Here is a 19,937-nt window from a genome sequence, read left to right on the forward strand (position 1 = left end):
CAAACAAATTGTGGTGTGCAGACACGTATATATATTGTGATGATGCTTCTGTTTAAAGCCCGATATTCCCGCACAAACCTGGGTCATACGTATCATATTTCATTGTTTGTGTGGTTTATAAGTAAGTACGGTTCATGAGCCGATGCCCATACACACCGGTTGAATTCCGGGTTTAAATAGGTCCCAAATGGATCGGGAGATCAAGCTCATTAAATTGGTTGATTGGTGCAGAGACCATATACCGATCTTTTCTCTGATTGAAATTCATCGCACCCCCAGTCCGCTGCTCGCGTTATCAACCCCTGGTTTGTCTGGCCCAGATTCGATATTGTACACATGCCTGAAGACTCCCGTCACACACATACTGCAAAGCGGATCACTAAAATCCTTGCCAATAAATGCAGATAATGCCAGAAATTATTTGGAATCAGCTTTTTAAGAATTAAAGATAATTTCTAAATATATCCATGTTCAGCAATTACGATATTCATGCAATTTGTTGGCCGGGTGAATTTTGCAACACTTCATAACGCAACGAATGGTGTGGTTTCAGCACTGACTCAAATGTAGTGTTAGTTTTTTCCTCAACACATGACATTTTGCACGTAGACAGCAATGAACGGCAAACAAAAACCTTTTGGCGGCAGTAGGGGAGGCAACTCTGGCGGTATAGAGGGCGCTTCATAAACACAAAGCGAAGCACCGTTTTACCAAAACATCTCGGATACAGGCCTATTTGATGTTATTAAGGTATCATTTACCGCTTGCAAGTTGTACCTAAGTCGATATGTCGACTTCCACAACTGGAAAAGCTCTGCTAGCTGGTTTGAAAGATCGCAAAGACAGCGAATCAAACGGTGACGATCGGAAACGACAAGGATCGCCGGTTGTAGTAGAAGACAATGAGGCTGCCGACAGAAGAACCAGTAGAAGAAAACGACCAAAGGTAGTTGCCGCCGGTACAGATGGAGCATCCCACCCACAACAAAGCGCGTCATCGACTGTGAATATTATTTTAAATTATAAGTGTCCACGTCCGTGTTTGTGGCATGAGTTTGGAATGCAGAGCTTCGGTGGTTTGCTTGCTAGTTCTCGTCTTGACACATGTTGTTCTGTTTTCGATCACTTGTCATTTTCACAGTTTGTGTCACATTCTCAGCCTTGTCGTAGCACATGTATGTGGTGTTTAGTTTTAGAGTGCACATATCTGATTCAACCTATACCCAGCCTTGAAAAAGTTTGTTCAATTCTGATATAAAAGTAAAGTACCCCTGACATTCATTTAGCCCTATACCGGCTTTAGGCGAATTCGTAACCAGGTCCAGAAGCAATACCAATAAAATTACTAGTCGTTTGTCATATTGACCCCAACACTCATTACGATTTGCCATAGGCATTGAACATAATCATCATGTAACACCTTCTATATCTACAAAATACCGCAAAGTTTTGTTTTCAGCAAGTTTAGTTTACAATTCATTGCTGTATGACATCAGAGGATTAGGATGAGGATGGGGAACTCGGGACGGGTGGGTCCTGAGTAGGACCCAGGTACCCGCACAACTACCTGACAAGTCACATCAAATTCTGTTTAATGACATTAACAACAATACTCTACAAGTATAGCTAATTTTCACATTTCTTTCTGACTATGCAAGCATTTGCTCTGACTTTTATATGTTCTAGTAAGGATAAAGCATCTATCAACTTCAGTGTATGCATGATCAGATTGTTTTCTACGTGTCTCTAAATAGCTTATGCCAGGGCTACGGTAAAACAATTCCCATTCAGACATTTTGTTCCCAACTCTTGAGACCTATAGTGCTGCCCAGGTAATAGGGTGTCGGGTACCTGGTAGTAAATTTGTCCTCGTCCCAGCCCTACAGATGATCCAGATAAACCAATGAAATCATTACCTTGCTAATGAGTCAGGTCACGGGCTGTCATATTCAAGCTTCGAGGTACAATCCATTTTTGAAATGGGAGAAGTTTTAACACAAGAAATAACATTATAGATGATTGCAAAACACTTTCCATTTTTGCACTTTTGGAGTTTATTTAATTTAACAGAGAAAATGTGTCTGAAATTTTTCTGGCATGGGTTACTTCCCTTGATCAATCTTCTGACTACACGTTTGTCAAGATATGCTTTTTAAAGAGCATTGTTAAAGTTCAATATGGTCCCACCTCAAATTATTTTTTTGCAAACAGGTAATGAAAATAGTCAGACATTTCACCAGTACTTGTGTAAAGTACACCAAAATTGCAAGGCAGAATTTTTAAATTTTATTTAGAAATCGTATGTTCTGACTTGTGCCTATAGGGTCTATCTTCAGCATAATTCAACACCAGAACACTTTTAGTCTCCAAAGAATATTATACACATAATTGTATATATAGTCACAGTTACTTTCACTATTGAAGATTTTGTCGAAGGTCAAGGTCATATTTAAGGATATTGCAAAACATGGTTGCCTCATTCATTGCCAGTTACTGTTTTACTTGGACAGTCCTCCCGTGAATATCTGGGTTAGAATAGGTCTTCAATAACCCATGCTTGCTATTAAAGGCGGCTATGCTTGTTGTAAGAGGCAACTAACGGGATCGGGTGGTCAGGCCCACTGACTTGGTTGATGCATGTCATTGTATCCCAACTGTGAGGATCAATGCTCATGATGTCATTGTCAATCACTGGAATGTCTGGTCGGGACTCTATTATTTACAGAGTGCCATCATATGCTGGAATATTGCTTAGTTAAACAACAAACAAACAAAACTTGGACAGTCCTGTGACTTGGATAATTGTTGGGTGTAAAGAAGTAGTCTTGATTAAGGTCAAAATCTAGAAGTAATGTTTATGGACTGGAAGTACATCAATATTTTTACAGGCTTCGGGGAAATGGTAGTGATGGGACTACTTCTGTTTTTCAAGTACTGGCAAGCATCACTCGTTCCATCTTCCCTAGGCAAGGGTGTTAACTGACTATAAAAGTCCAGTTTCCAACCTTGCCGAACTGGGCTGGAATTTGCGGCCCTGATCGTAGCACCACCAGTGGCTATTATGAGTTATGTCCATTTTATGTCCTTCCTACTGACAAATCAGATTATTTCTCTCATATCACATGTATTTGCTTCAAACAAAACGGCAGCGCCCGGTCAATACGATCTGATCGAAAATCAAGATACATATTGTAATAAAATGAGTCTTACCCCACGAAGTGCATCAAATCACATGAGCTTGATTAAAAACATGAAAACATTTTCAAACAGTCGACCCAAATCTGCACATTGAAATCCATGTTGTTTACTAACCGGATGTCTAGTTCGTTACACATTTTTGATTGGACTATGCATAGACTCATTAGTCCAGCCAAAATGTAACTCCAGAATCCCAGCCTAGTTCGGCAAAGGTGGAAACTGGACTTTTATAGTCGGTTAACGCCCTTGCCTCGGGATGATGCTCTTGTTCATGTTGTGTGTGTAGTTATCTTTCCTGTGAAATGTTCTTGGGTACTTGTGACATAAAAACTGTGAGAATATGGTATTGTTCTGATCAGCATGAACTAGGATGAATATTTCACTCACCTGACTGAAAGTCAAGTGAGCTTATGTCGTGGCATATTGGCGTCCTTCTGTCGTTAGCATTTGCATTTTAGACGTCTCCCTGAAACGACAATGCCTTGGGAGCTGATTGTATGAGTGATCCCTGCTTCTGCTCCAAGTCTAAACATGGCTTCCATGGCAGCCATATTGAAAATGTGATTTGGGGCCATTACTCAAGCTATTTCTGCATGTATCTCTATGAAATTAGGAGAGGCTCTTTGTATACCGGTAGATTAAAATCTAGGACAAAATAGCGAAACAATATTATGCATGCCCGAATGTTTGGCCAGTTTGCCCTGTGTGTGAATTACCCTTGGCTTGTCAAAGCAAAAACAAAACATTCCTTGTCTTTCATCGAGTACTCAGTACTCAAGGAAGGGGGTGGGGTAGGGGGGTGTAGTGAAGGGGGCAGATATATCCAATTGCGTTGATCGATGCTCATGATATTAATCACTTGATTGTCTGGTCCAGACTCGATTATCTACAGACCGCCATCATATAACTGGAATATTGCTGAGTGCGGCGTTAAACAACAAACCAAAAACCAAAACAACATTGCCAAGCTAAGTGACATTGACAAGATAGGCAGCTTGATATGTTTGACAGCCGACATGACCAAGAATTTCAGTGTGGTTTAAAATAGACCTGTTTGAAAGTTATTCCTTCCTGTTATCATATTGAGCCAAATTACAACAATACTATGGATATTTTATAGGAAGATGAAAGTAGATCAATACGAGAAGGAAAGTTAAACAGTCTGTAACCATGGTAACACTTTGACTTGTCATTCAAGGAAACACCAACATGATGAAGCAGGACATTTTGATCATTGTTAATTATTTTTCATAAGCCTGCTTGTCATAATTTAGGCCAGGCTCATCTACGGAAAGACTGTAAAATGGTGAGGCCACACATGATACAAGTATTTCGACAGTGATAATGCTGACAGAAACTAACCTGTGAAGCATGTTTAAGTTACTACTCACGACTCAGGATGTATTTTCAAAACCTTTTTTAACACTTTTTTATCTTGAGTTCTACTAACACTTTGGGATGATGTTATTTCGGGCCTGTTTTGAGTGTCTTTGAGTTGGGAGTGTTGGTGTCTGTTCTAGCCCAGGATTTGGCATGCTTGGTGTCCTAGAGGTTGATGGTTCGTGTCTATGTTCTGAGCCAGGCTTTACCCTGTCCTACAGGTTGAATGTTCTAAGCCAGTCTTTTTTCCTGTCAGATTGAATACAAGGAAATGGAGGACGCACAAGGTCAGGTGTCGGAGGAAGAGGAGGGTTCGGAGGAGGAGAAGAAGGAGGTGAAGGAGAAGGAGAGAGTGGAGGAGAAGAAACTGATCCCAAAGGAAGAACCCGAGCCTATTGTGGATGACAGTGACCATGCCGATGACCCCACAGGTAAGTGCTGAACAGTGACCATATCGAGGTACCCATCATGGCATGGGTTGAAGGAGAACACCAGCGTAAAAAAAGGGCGTTTCAGTTTGGGGTGTCACGATTCACAAATTTTATACACACTACGTCTACCTATGTATTGATTCTTGTGGTGGCACATGGTCGCGTGCACAGAGCACAGGTCACAAATCAGGTGCAGTGAAGCAATGTCGGTCGCGGAGAGTCCTTGGATGGGTGACCGGGTTTCGGCAGCTTGGATCCAGAGAGTTTCTAGGACTTCGGTACTGCCCCACACTAAAAGTGACACAGATTTACTATCATGCCTCAAGATTTGTGTCAATTCTGTATTGGTATATGCAGATTGAACATGCTATGGAAATTTGATATTCTGTTAAATATGTAAGTTTGAAGCCTTCAGAATAAGATACCTCTTTTCAGTTTTTCTTTTTCTTCACATTTCATGTATTAAAGAGTCAACAGATCTGTAAATATGTTCTTGCAAAGCAACGTCCCATTGTTGTTTTGCTGTGATGATAAAAAATCTCTCACAAAAACATAAACTATTATGTTAACATCAATCAACTTTTTGTCAGGGTTCACATGTTCTGATGTTTTCTGGGGCAGTTGGGTAGCCTAGTGGTTAAAGCGTTCGCTTGTTACGCCGAAGACCCGGGTTCGATTCTCGACATGGGTACAATGTGTGAAGCCCATTACTGGTGTTCCCCGCCGTGATATTGCTGGAATATTGCTAAAAGCGGCGTAAAACCATACTCACTCACTCGAATGTTTTCTTTCACTGAGCAGGTTTGGAGGGTGCAGCATTCCAGAGTCGTCTCCCCTTTGACAAGATGACATCCCAGGAGGCAGCATGTTTCCCCGACATCCTACAGGGACCTCCTCAGGCCCAGAAGGTCTTCCTCTACATCAGAAACAGGCTGGTGAGTTGGACTGACAGTGGACAACGTCATTTTAAGGGTCTTTGCTCTTCCAGTTCTCCATATCACCCCAATCAAAAATAATATTAAAACCTTTTTTATATCCACCCACCTGAAAAAATACCAGTCCTAGGAGATTATAAACACACAAATAATAGTTTTAATTTACTGATATCTCTGGATACTATGGAACATGTGTCAAGGTTATATTGTCATGGCCATGGACAGTTCCAATGCATCGATAGTTTCATCTTTTGTTGCAAACCTAAGCGACATACAAACTGGCATCAAACACATGACAATTTGAGGTAGATGACCTGGGCTGAAGTCCCTATCAGGAACAGCTTTTGTCTGCCATTTATGGTCAGTTTTCTACAATCCTTGCACTCGCAGCTTCAACTCTGGCTTGACAACCCCAAACAGCAGCTGACGTTCGAGGGAGGTCTCCCACAGATTGAAGCCCCATACAACAGTGAGTCTTTTTAATTCAATATCCTCATAATTTCCCTGGTGATTCCTGGCTAGAATTGGTTCCTATTGATCATGTTGATGCAACACATATTCTGGATTAGAAGTCGGGGGTCCGTTCCGCAAATCTATCGTAGTGCTAAGGTTATTGTAACTCCCATACTTTAACATAGACTTACGACTGTCATTGCGCTACAATTGCTTTGTGGAACGGGGCCGGGGTCTTGATTAAACACTGGCCTTGATTCGATTTAACGCTGTTTTTTTTATGGTCTGAAATCTCACCATTTCTTTTGCAATTAACACTTGGTTAAAAGAGTGTCTGCCAAAATATACGTCTGGGCATTTAATAAAATAAATATGGTATGCTTTGTTGGGAGAATTGATTCAATTTGATTTTGTTGTCTGGTTCTGATTAGCTGATTGCGTGTCATCGCGCCTTGATGGTAGGGCTGGGACGGGTAACTCAGTTCGGGTTGGTCCTGAGTAGGACCCGGGTACCCACAGGTACTAAGCAGACCAGTTTCAGCTGAAAAGGAAAATAAACATTCTCATCCTTGGATATATTGTTTTATGACAAAAACAACTCTATGGTCACATTACAAGCCACTAAATGTTTTCATTTTGATCTGCTGATGCACGCATTCCTTCTGACTTTTATATCTTTGGGTATAGATAAAGCTTTCGTCAACCTCAGTGTATGCATAATCAGATCGTTTTATACGTGTGTCTAAGTAGTTTTTGCCAGGGCTCCTGTAAAACAATTCTGAATCAGACATTTTGTAGCCAATTCTTGAGACAGCAGATATCTGGGTAAGGTCGGGTAATAGGCAACCCGGAACCCGGGTAGTATGTCTGGATTATTTCACTGCAGCATTAAACAAAACTGTCACTCAGGGATCACATTTGGTGCAATTGTTATTTTTTTAATTTAAAATATTATTTTCATGTTTCCCTCATGAACCTACTGAACCCATAGTCAGTGATAATGACGTAGCTGGACAAGTGTATGTCAGTCACAAATGTTACACAGTTGTCCTTGATATATTGTGGGCCACAGATTGTCAAAGGTTCTCAATTTGTTTTGTGGAGTTGCCTCCCATGGTCCTACCAGGATGTGCTTCCAGGATCTATTATCAGCACCACACTCTTGCTTGTGCTTTTCATCAAGTGGTGGGGGCATGGGTCGTCTTAAGGTGCTGCGATTCACTGTGCAGAATTGCATCCCTTGGGCACGCCAGAAACCTATGATTGTGGTTTCAAATCCCAGTTCGCCCTGATTATGTTTCTATGGTTTGTCAGCACCATATCTGTGCTCGTGGGTTTCACCGAAGTGGTAAACGGTTCAGACCTGCATAACTTCGGGCTTTCCTCCCACATTAAGCTGGCACACCGTGATATAACTGGAATTATGTTAAAAGCGGTGATAAGCCCGACTCACTCACTCTTCAAGTGGTAAACCTCTGCAAGAAGCTGACATGCCTTGATACAACTGACGTACTGTTCAGAGCAGCATTAAACCCCAACTATCTCACTCAATGAATGTCTTTTTCCCAGGTGATGGGCCTCTTGTGATGCGAGTCCACTCCTTCCTGGAGAGATATGGACTCATCAACTTTGGCGTCTTCAAGAGGCTGAAGCCACTACCAGGTGAGAAGGACGAACCAGTTTTTGGTACCCTAGTTTCAGTGTCTGTTGTTTTTGGTTGTTCGTTCGTTGTTTAACACCGCACTCAGCAATATTCCAGCAATGTGACGGCGGTCTGTAAATAATTGAGTCTGGACCAGACAGTCCAGTGATTGATATCATGAACATCGATCTACGCAATTGGGATACTATGACATGCATCAACCAAGTCTGCAAGACTGACCACTCGATTCTGTTGGTTACATCTTATGACAAGCAGTTGCCTCTTATGGCAAGCATTGGTTGCTGAAGACGTACTCTACCCCTGATCTTCACAGGTCGGTTACAGTGCTAGCTTGTCATGTTCACTTGGCTTTCATTCCCACATTGGTCAACATTGTCAAGCAAATCCCAATCTCATTAAAATCAGATCTTAGTTCTCGCTGCCGCTGATTTGAGAAAAAAAAGATCTGAGGACATCCCATTACGGGTCACGTCAGACCGACCTTTCATCCGACCAATCAGAGCAGCTTACCAGATCAGGAAAGTGACAATACTGCTTTTTGCAATCATGAAGAACAACACTTACATTGTCAGCCATTTTGCAGCATCTGTTCTCTCTACTGAAGTGATGGTGGTGAATGGGTCCGGAGTATTTATCATAATAAAATGATATAGAAGAGAAAGGATACGTTGATTCTCGAGGATGAGACACATTCTGCACTTGACCTAATTAGCTTCTTGTTCCAGCAAGGGGCGGTCGGGTAGCCTAGTGGTTAAATCGTTCGCTCATCACGCCGAAGACCTGTGTTCGATTCCCGACATGGGTACAATGTGTGAAGCCCATTTCTAGTGTCCCTCGCCATGATATTGCTTGAATATTGCTAAAAACGACGTAAAGCCATACTTGCTCACTCTTGTTCCAGCATACAAAAAATACCGGTATTGCGGATGACTGTAACTCACCAAGTATTGCTGTGTCTTATTGTGTAAGAATCTGAGGGAAACAATCTATTTCAGCCAAGAAGCACGGTCGAGTGGTGGTGATCGGAGCAGGCATCGCAGGGCTGGGAGCTGCCAGACAACTCCTGTCTTTTGGGATGGATGTTGTCATCATTGAAGCAAGGGTAAGTCTGTTTGACTTAATGGAAACATTAATAACAGTCGCTGTGCTATTTTATTTGGTGGTGATTCCAGTGTAACAGGCTGAAACAACCCCAGTTCTTTCCTGGGAAAAGTTTAGTCTACACAATTTCTTCCCTGGGACAAGATTTCTGATTTTTTTAAAGAAAAACAACTGAATTTTGGGTGATCACTTGCTTGATAATGGTGTTAGACCCTACAGCAAAACGTTATTGTAATCAAGAAGTTGTTCATCCATTTATCTTATCCCTACTTAGTATTCCAACTTCTAACAAAGATGTTTGAACTTTTGGTTAGAACTTTGAGGCCTGACCATGTAAACAGTGTAAACAGTCTCTATACTATTTTTGGGGTTGGTTATTCCGATTTTACAGGCTTAAACATGCAGGCACATGCAGGGGGCACATCCAGCATACACGTCCAGGGGGCACATCCAGCATACACGTCCAGGGGGCACGTCCAGCATACACGTCCAGGGGGCACGTCCAGCAGGCACATCTAGCGGGCACATGCAGGGGGCACATCCAGCATACACGTCCAGGGGGCATGTCCAGCAGGCACATGCAGGGGGCACACCCAGCGGGCACATGCAGGGGGCACACCAAGCATGCACATGCAGGGGGCACATCCAGGGGCACATGCACATGCAGGGGGCACACCTAGTGGGCACATCAAGCATGCACATGCAGGGGGCACATCCACGGGCACATGCAGCGGGCACATGCAGGGGGCACACCTAGTGGGCACATCAAGCATGCACATGCAGGGGGCACATGCACATGCAGGGGGCACACCCAGCGTGCACATGCAGGGGGCACACCTAGTGGGCACATGCAGGGGGCACACCTAGTGGGCACATCAAGCATGCACATGCAGGGGGCACACCCAGCGGGCACATGCAGGGGGCACACCTAGTGGGCACAACAAGCATGCACATGCAGGGGGCACATGCACATGCAGGGGGCACACCCAGCGGGCACATGCAGGGGGCACATGCAGGGGGCACACCTAGTGGGCACATCAAGCATGCACATGCAGGGGGCACATGCACATGCAGGGGGCACACCCAGCGGGCACATGCAGGGGGCACACCTAGCGGGCACATGCAGGGGGCACATCTAGTGGGCACATCAAGCATGCACATGCAGGGGGCACACCCAGCGGGCACATGCAGGGGGCACACCTAGTGGGCACATCAAGCATGCACATGCAGGCGGCACACCCAGGGAGCACGTCCAGGGGGCACATCCAGCGGGCACACCCAGCATGCACATCCAGCGGGCACATCCAGCGGGCACATCCAGCACACTCAAAGAACAGAACAGAACAATGTTTATTTCTCATAAATCACTCAGTGATTTAGAGAACATACATTTTACAGTTGATCAAATACTAATAATATTACATTAAGTAATACGTTACCACTGTTATACCGAGGCTGTTGTCTCCCACAACTGCTGCTATAGCGAAATCTACCACAGAGATCTCAATTACCTCATGCAGCACGTGCGTAGCCACCTAGCTGCCATGTGACACCCTTCACTCTTGTCTCCTTCGTCTGCTTAGCAAGACGTGTTTTCTCCTGCTGAAGCGTTCCTTGAAGATTTGGTGATATTTATTATAGTTTATTCTCTAATAAACTGTGCTTTTATGGGTCGTTGCGGTAGCTACGCTTGGTTATAATTTTCCCGCCCTTTTTTCTATATACTTGCGGAGTTCGCGTATGCACGTTGTGTTTTACGTTTCCCCTGTTCTTGTATGTTTTGGGGGTTAACATAACTTATTTCTTTAATAAAAGTTATATGTGTATGTTATATGTTCACATTGCTCGTTTATTTTCTTGTGAAAATGTTCGTTTGTGAATCATTGTGGTGCGTGCGTTGTAACCATGTTTTGTTCTTTGTTTATAGCAAACAATCAATGTCTGACATGGATATGTCCCCAGTAACCACCCCCTCTACCCCTGCTCCTCGGAGTTGTGGGGTGTGCAGAAAGTTTTTGTCGTCCTGGGATCCCCACGATCGTTGCCCCCGGTGCAGGGTTCCTTGCGGGGACACCCGGTGCATCCTGTGCGAAGGTCTGGGGCCTGCGGTGTTTGAGCGGTACCGGCTGTACGTACAGTCCGTCTCCACCCCTGTGGTGGCCGGTTCGTCCGGTCGGGGTCCCCGTGCGGGTACCACCTCCTCGGCTGCGGCTGATCCCCTTGCGGCCCTAGGGCTGTCTGGGGATTCCGTCGCCGCATTGTTGTCGAAACTTGTGGACTCCAAGCTGGCGGCCTTATCGCAAGATAGGCCGCTGGCTGTTCCGTCCCCGGCCTCTTCGGTGGCCGCGGGGTCGGACGCGGGGTCCACCGGTAAAGCGGCGGATCTCTTGGCGGCCTGTGTGCTGTCCGGGGATTCCGTCGCTGCATTACTTGCATAACTTGTGGACTCCAAGCTGGCGGCCTAATCTCAGGATAGGCCGCTGGCTGTTCCGTCCCCGGCCACTTCGGTGGCCGCGGGGTCCACCGGTACGGCGGCGGCTCCCGTGGTCACCGGTCCTTCCCCCGAACCGTTGCTCCCGCTATCGGTTTAGGACCGCGTGGCCATGGTTTATGACCTCTTTGAGGACATGCCCCGGCCGGTACCGCGGGGAATCCACGACTGTGGGTTCCTCCGAGGTATACGATGAGTCTTCCGACACGGCTTTCCCCGCATCGACCTTGCTGCGCGGTTTCAAGCCTTCCTTGGAGAACGCCTTCGCGGCGGCCTCCGGTCGGGGTCTCCCGTTGCCTCCGACGTCGTGGAGAAAGGGTTTATTCCCGGTACATGACCTTGCCTTTCCCGAGGCTGGTCCTACCGCAGAGGCCCATGTTGAGCGGTTGGGTGTCCGTGCCCCACCGGCTGCTACGGTAACGCAAGCTACCTTGCACCAGCTGGACGCCCTCGCTCGGCACTCCATGTCTCACGGAGACACTTACTTGGCTGCAGCGGCCCGTCTGGTCGAAGGTTCTCCCACGGACCGTGACCAGCGCATTTACAACTGCCTGCTCAGTTTAAATGCTTCCCTGGAGTACGTTGCCGAGGACTCTCGGCACACACTTGCTCTTGTTGGGTCCCTGCATAGGCGCCTGGGTGCCGCTCCTAACCGGAGCGCGCCCCAGGCTGCTGCGGCATGTAGGTCTAAGGGGTCGGGTTCTTCTTCCTCTGGGAAGTAGCCCCGCCCTGAGGGCTCCGGTATGGGCAATCAGCTGCCCTTTCGCGGGAAGACGGGGAACTGGGGGAAGCCCAAGTCGTCGACGGACGGCAAGGGCCCCTCCAGGTGACTCTCATTGGAGGGGTTCGTATGCCGACAGCGCCAACTTCGGTTGGCTCTTAGGCGAACCCGAGTCACTTGGCCCTGGACAGTTGCGCCTGCCGCAACCTGTCAGGGCCCCCTCTCCTTCCCCAGTGGGAGCCAGACTCCAGACTTACTGGGAGAATTGGGAACAAGTGTTCGACGACCCGTGGGTGGTCAACACGATTCGGTACGGCTATCGGCTTGATCTCAAAGCGAATCCGCCGCTCACCGTTGCCCCGTTGGCAGGTTTCGATTCGGAAACCGATCTTCCCATCCTCGCCGATGCCATCGGCAGGTTGGTGGAGAAGGGGCAGTACGGGAGTTAGCTCTACCAGAAATAACACCGGGGTTTTACTCCAGGATATTTCTCGTTCCCAAGTAGGACAGTGCCGAACTCAGAATGATTCACACGTCCGCTCCCTGGCTGTTCACCCGGTTAACCACCCCCATAGTGGGGTTCCTCCACAGGAGGGGTGTCCGGTACTTCGCGTACCTGGACGACTCGCTAGTAGCAAATCGAATGACGGACACCCTGTCACGCCATCTCGATTTCGCACGTCGGCTCTTGGAGCAATTTGGGTGGATTATCAATCTCCCCAAGAGCGAGTTAACCCCTTCTCAGAACTTGCTGTTCATCGGAGGTCGGTTCAACACGGTGTCCCATCGCCTCTTTGTCCCCCCAGACCGGTGGCACAAAATTCAGGCGATGATTGCCAAAGTCTTAGCGGTGCAACAGACTGTTCACTTTTGGTCACAGCTGTTAGGGCTACTTGTATCAGCCCAGGACTGCACCGCACGGGGTCGTCTCCAACTCCGCCCGCTGCAACGGTTTTTAATCCAGTTGTTAGCAACGGAGGTGAACAGTGCGACCGTCGCCCTCCCGGATCGGCTCCGACCGCATCTGGAGTGGTGGACGGTCCCTTACATTGTCTTATCAGGACTCTCAATGCGGCCCTACAGGGCCACGTTGACCCTGTATACAGACGCCTCTCTAGTGGGCTGGGGCGCCCATCTAAAGGGGGAGGTGAGCTCGGGGCTGTGGTGCGTAGACGAACTAGGTCTTCACATCACTTGTCTCGAGTTCAAGGCAGTGATCAACGCAGTCAATCACTGGAAGCATCGTCTCGTCGACGCCCGGCTCATGCTGGCGACCGACAACACGACGGTAGTGTCCTATGTGAACAAACTGGGGGGAACCCACAGTCACTCGCTACTCGATCTCACGTTCGAGTTTTACGCTCTGGTGGACAGTGTCCCGTGCCAGATACGCGCCCGTCACATCCCAGGTGTGCGGAACGTACTGGCCGATGCTCTATCGAGGCCTCAGGATCCGAGCCCCACAGAGTGGATGCTGAACCCAGTAGTGTTTCAGTGGCTGTGCGAACGTTTGGGTCGTCCGATGGTCGACCTGTTCGCAACGCGGTTCAACAATCAACTCCCGTTGTTTGTATCACCAGTCCCTGACCCGAGGGCCATCGATCACGATGCTCTCGCGTTAGACTGGACGGGCTTGGTCGCTTATGCTTACCCGCCGACAGCGTTGATACCACACATTCTAAGCCGGCTCCGAGGAGTTCGCTGTCGAATGTTACTGATCGCGCCCATGTGGCCGAACAGATCGTGGTACCCCGACTTGCTGACCCAGGTCACGCAGTCGCCACTTCCACTGCCTGTGAGACCGGATCTCTTGATCCACCCTCACACCCGTCAGCTTCATCCAAACGCAGGGCAGTTCAATCTGCACGCGTGGATGTTGTCACCGAGCGTCTGAGGAGTAAAGTTTTTTCTCGCCGGGCGTCTCGGGCATACGTTAGTATGCATCGTGATTCTACCCAGAAGGTGTATAATGCACGTTGGGTTATTTTCACGAAGTGGTGTTGTAAACATCACATTCATTCGCCAGATAAGGTATCTGTGCAGGATATTGCTCGTTTCATGTCTCACTTGCGAGAGACCCGGAAACTCTCCGGGGGTTCCATTGCCAACTATGTCTCGTCCGTTGCTACGGTACGGGACGTTGCTATGGGTACCAGTCTCTCCAAAGAGCCGGTGATACGGGGTATTATCAAGGGTTTCAAACAGCACGATCTTAAGAAGGGCCGCCTTCGGGCACCGGCCTGGGATCTTTCCCTAGTGTTGCAATCACTTACGGAAGCTCCGTATGAACCCTTACATAGTGCTTCGTTCCGGCATGTGACTTGGAAAACAGCATTTCTCCTCTCCTTTGCCACGGCGGCACGTGTATCCGAAATTCATGCACTCGATGTCGCCAAGGTACGATTCGATAGGGGTGACGAAGGAGCGGTCCGCCTGGGCCTGCTCATGGGCTTCGTCGCCAAGAATCAGAGAGTCGGGCAAACGGAGAGAGAATTCACTGTAAGATCACTCAAAGAAATCTTACATCCTGCTGATACTGAGGACAGAGCGCTGTGTCCGGTTAGGGCCCTTAAGTATTATCTTAAGGCTTCGAATGAACGTAGACAAGGGCGTGACCGTCTGTTCATATCGTGTAACCCTAATCGCACGGTTGACATAACTCGCAACTCGATTGCGTTGTGGCTTCGTTCTGTCATCAATCTGGCGTACCGGTCTCGGGGGTTACTGGTAGCGGGGTCAAACCCGCACGAGATCAGAGCGCTAGCGGCAACATTTGCCCTACACTCGAATATCTCTGTTCGCAGAATATTACGAGGTTGTTACTGGCGTTCTGACTCGGTTTTTGCCAATCATTACCTCAAACAGGTCGCTGATGCCGTCGTGGAGAGTGTGCACCGTCTTGGCCCGCGGATCGCGGCGCAAGCGGGCACCTAAGGGGTGTGCCCAGCGCAATTCCGAACTCCTCAGGCGTCTGACCTTGCACGGTGGTCAATCTGGGTCGACTCAAATGTTCCCACTGCCGTGGGTACAGGAGTTTGGGTCCCGCAAACCAGCGCACTCACACCACAGGTGAGGGCGGCTTTTTGTGTGCTTTAGTCCTTATTTGTATTTTGACAATTATGTCTTTAATTGTCTGTCGTGTATCCCAACCTTGTGATGCATGCTTACAAATACTGGAATTAGGTCACGCGCCTAATGCATACTTTAAGTAGGCTTGCTCTGGGATATACGGTCTGAATGAAATTAATTTCCCTCTTTTCGACTGTTTAACCTGATCTAAGATTTAGCTCACACGGATACTGTGTTCTCATCCGCTGCGGCGATGAAATACCTATCCAGTGGGGCCGTTTGGAGTCACCAATCGTTTTGGCAATGACGATTGAGCCTTACGGTATGCGCTTGACAGTGCTTTGGTATTCCTATAGGGTAACGCCTAGCTAGGTGCATGCGCATCGAGTGCTTCCGCCTTGGTGTTTACTTCCGCTGGTCGGAAGGAACGCTAGCAGTCAGGATTCGGGTTGTAGGTGCTCCCCACCGCCTACTGTGGTAGTCAGCCTCGGTATAACAGTGGTAACGTATTACTTAATGTAATTTGTAGAATTTTCCTATTCGGAATATTCTATAAGTAATACGTTACCACTGGGCTGCTGCCCGCCCGTCCGTCCCCCGAGCACTTGCTCTCGCAAGAGACAAGAGTGAAGGGTGTCACATGGCAGCTAGGTGGCTACGCACGTGCTGCATGAGGTAATTGAGATCTCTGTGGTAGATTTCGCTATAGCAGCAGTTGTGGGAGACAACAGCCTCGGTATAACAGTGGTAACGTATTACTTATAGAATATTCCGAATAGGAAAATTCTACAAATATACACGGTGGTAGGGCTGCAACGAATACACTATGAGGCGAATACGATTCATATCACGAATATAGGGTAACGCATATGAATATTTATTCATGAATACAATAACAAGTCAGCAGTTGATGTATTATTTATTATAGTCAGTGAAACAATAACAACATAAATTATTTGTCATATATGAGTGTTGTGTTTGTAGAAATCTATGTATGCATATTATAAGTTCTTATGGATATTTTTAGGTACAGGGTATGTAAATGCACATGACTGCATATTCATAAATATTCGATTCTAGTGGGCACGAAAAACGAATTCAATTCATGAATGGATTCGGTTTTATTCACCGAATACACAAGTGAATTGTAACAGCCCCAGTGAGTGGTATACTTACATACATGTGGAGGCGAATATATACCTTTTTACTTGAACACATTCAGATAACAATCAACATCATTGGAATATATACACACATTCATCATAATAAAAATATCTTGCATTTATTTCTGTAAGGACAATCCACTTTTGATATATTAACAAAACTTTGAGTAATGGCTGATATTGACAATTCATGAGATAGGTAAATTTGTGTCTAGTTGGGCAATATGCATGCACCCACTAGATCCGCCAGGGCTTGTGTGAAGTGCATATTGATGGTATTGATTTATCGGACCTTGCAGGATCGAGTTGGAGGGAGAGTGGCAACGTTCAGGAAAAACAACTATGTAGCCGATCTTGGAGCAATGGTGGTCACAGGGCTTGGTGAGCAATTTCAAAGTGTATTTACTAACATTTTGATATATTTGATACTGTAATCCTGATGCTATCAATAAAGTTGGGCTGACTTGGTTGATGCATGTCATCGATCCCAATTGCGTGGATCGATGTTCATAATATTAATCACTGGATTGTCTGGTCCCGACTAGATTATTTACATACCGTCATCATATGGCTGGAAGATTGCTGAGTTGGCGTTAAACAGCAAACAAGCAAACAGACAAACCACAAGATGATCTTGGGGCTGACTGTCATCAGTCTATGTTGACAGACCCTGGTTGATTGTGAGTCCTCACACAGACCCTGGTTGATTGTGAGTCCTCACACAGACCCTGGTTGATTGTGAGTCCTCACACAGACCCTGGTTGATTGTGAGTCCTCACACAGACCCTGGTTGATTGTGAGTCCTCACACAGACCCTGGTTGATTGTGAGTCCTCACAAGCTGCCAATGTGGCTCATGGTTCATGCTAGCGGTGACGAGTTTGATTGGTGCAAACTTATTTACAGATGGCTTTGGTGTAGCTGGGATATTGCTGACCATAGCATAAATTCACTCATCGACCTGGAACGCCTGTTTGTAAATGTATCTTGTTAAACTCAGGGCGTTAATTTTCACCGCCACAAAGTGGGGCGGGGGATATGGGTCTGTCCATCCACTCCTTAACATGCTCAAGGGGACAAATTTTCTCAAAAACTTTTTAAGTCCGAGAAATGAGGTTTTACACATGGATATTAATGGTCATGATCTCAAATTGGTGTCGTAAATTCATTTTTTACAGAGTTATGGCCCTTGCTCCATGCTTTTCAACTTAGTGCATGCATACTGCGTGAAATGGGGATAGGTTTTCTCAGAAATTACGGAAGTTACATGAATGAAAGTTTGCATGGTTATCTAAGAGACTGAGTTTGAAAAATGGTCCTGACAATTGTTTTTTTTTACAGAGGTACGGCCCTTGATCCATGTTCTAATGTGTCCCATGGCAGGGGAGGTGATAATGCTGTGTTCTTGTTCTAGTTTGTTTGAATCCCACGTTACACTGTTTACAGGAGGGAACCCTGTGACAGTGCTGAGTCGACAGATTAATATGGAGCTGCACAAGATCAAACAGAAGTGTCCGCTGTACGAGAGTAATGGCTGCACGGTGAGTATGGAAAGTATCTGACTGATAGTGGCATGAACTGACGCTACCCGTGCCCGTGGGTTTCACCGAAGTGGTAAAAGTTTGAGACCTGCATCACTTACAGCTTTCCTCCCACATTAAGCTGACATGCCGTGATATAACTGGAATACTGTTAAAAGCGGCGTTAAACCCAACTCACTCACTCACTCACTCACTCACTATAACGAACTACGGTTATAACGAACTAAAATAAGTGGTTCCTTTGAGTTTGTTATAACCATAGTTTAGTGCATAGTAATATAAAACACTCAGCGTTCTTTAACTTCTTTTGAGTGGTATATATGTATCATTCAGGCGAGTATATAAGTCATGTTCTTGATAGTTAGCCTGTGTCATGATTCACACTATATCACTGCACGGCAGACCCATGAAGATCCGGGGTAGAATAGGTCGTAAGAGTCGACCAACGGGATCGGGTGGTCAGGCTCGCAGACTTGGTTGATGCATGTCATCGTCTCCCAATGGCGTGGATCGATGCTCTTGATGTCAATCACTGGATTGTCTGGTCCAGACTCGATTATTTACAGACCGCCTTCATATAGCTGGAATATTGCTGAGTGCAGCGTTAAACAACAAACAAACATTGCATCGCAAATTTACTGATGATACCATACACAATATGCCCCCCACTGCTCCCCTCTGCCCCCCTCTGCCCCCACCTCTCCCCACTGCCCCCCTCTGCCCCCCACCTCTCCCCACTGCCCCCCTCTGCCCCCCACCTCTCCCCACTGCCCCCCACTGCTCCCCACTGCCACCCTCTGCTCCCCACTGCCCCCATTGCCCCCCTCTGCTCCCCACTGCCACCCTGTGCTCCCCACTGCCCCCCTCTGCTCCCCTCTGCCCCCCACTGCTCCCCACTGCTCCCCTCTGCTCCCCTCTGCTCCCCTCTGCCACCCTGTGCTCCCCACTGCCCCCCTCTGCTCCCCACTGCTCCCCACTGCTCCCCTCTGCCCCCCATTGCTCCCCTCTGCTCCCCTCTGCTCCCCTCTGCCACCCTGTGCTCCCCACTGCCCCCCTCTGCCCCCCTCTGCTCCCCACTGCCCCCATTGCTCCCCATTGCCCCCCTCTGCTCCCCATTGCCCCCCCCTCTGCCCCCCACTGCCCCCCTCTGCTCCCCACTGCCCCCCTCTGCTCAACCACTGCCCCCCACTGCCCCCCACTGCCCCCCTCTGCTCCCCACTGCCCCCATTGCTCCCCACTGCCCCCATTGCCCCCCCTCTGCTCCCCACTGCCCCCCACTGCCCCCCTCTGCTCCCCACTGCCCCCCACTGCCCCCCTCTGCTCCCCACTGCCCCCCTCTGCTCCCCACTGCCCCCCTCTGCTCCCCACTGCCCCCCTCTGCTCCCCACTGCCCCCCTCTGCTCCCCACTGCCCCCCACTGCTCAACCACTGCTCCCCACTGCCCCCCTCTGCTCAACCACTGCCCCCCACTGCCCCCCACTGCCCCCCTCTGCTCCCCACTGCCCCCATTGCTCCCCACTGCCCCCATTGCCCCCCTCTGCTCCCCACTGCCCCCCACTGCCCCCCTCTGCTCCCCACTGCCCCCCACTGCCCCCCTCTGCTCCCCACTGCCCCCCTCTGCTCCCCACTGCCCCCCTCTGCTCCCCACTGCCCCCCACTGCCCCCCTCTGCTCCCCACTGCCCCCATTGCCCCCCTCTGCTCCCCACTGCTCCCCAGTGCCACCCTCTGCTCCCCACTGCTCCCCAGTGCCACCCACTGCCCCCCTTTGCTCCCCACTGCTCCCCTCTGAAT

The 19,937-nt window shown here is 48.0% G+C and overlaps 1 protein-coding gene across 2 annotated transcripts in view; it reads left to right on the forward strand.

Annotated features, from left to right (window-relative positions):
* Positions 1-674: 674 nt before the first annotated feature.
* Positions 675-19,937, forward strand: part of LOC124133544 (lysine-specific histone demethylase 1A-like) — a 33,562-nt gene continuing 14,299 nt past the window's right edge. The window contains exons 1-8 of one of the 2 annotated variants that reach the window (XM_046497976.2): positions 675-1,003; positions 4,835-5,009; positions 5,811-5,944; positions 6,335-6,413; positions 7,967-8,059; positions 9,056-9,162; positions 16,905-16,986; positions 18,051-18,145. In XM_046497976.2, coding sequence (XP_046353932.1) covers positions 788-1,003; positions 4,835-5,009; positions 5,811-5,944; positions 6,335-6,413; positions 7,967-8,059; positions 9,056-9,162; positions 16,905-16,986; positions 18,051-18,145 — 981 coding nt within the window. In that variant the 5' untranslated portion in view covers positions 675-787. The remainder of the gene's footprint in view (positions 1,004-4,834; positions 5,010-5,810; positions 5,945-6,334; positions 6,414-7,966; positions 8,060-9,055; positions 9,163-16,904; positions 16,987-18,050; positions 18,146-19,937) is intronic. The other variant, XM_046497977.2, reaches the window with a different exon arrangement.

The sequence above is a fragment of the Haliotis rufescens genome, unplaced genomic scaffold (assembly GCF_023055435.1).
Source record: "Haliotis rufescens isolate VD_foot unplaced genomic scaffold, xgHalRufe1.0.p SCAF_5, whole genome shotgun sequence".
Classification (NCBI taxonomy): domain Eukaryota; kingdom Metazoa; phylum Mollusca; class Gastropoda; order Lepetellida; family Haliotidae; genus Haliotis; species Haliotis rufescens.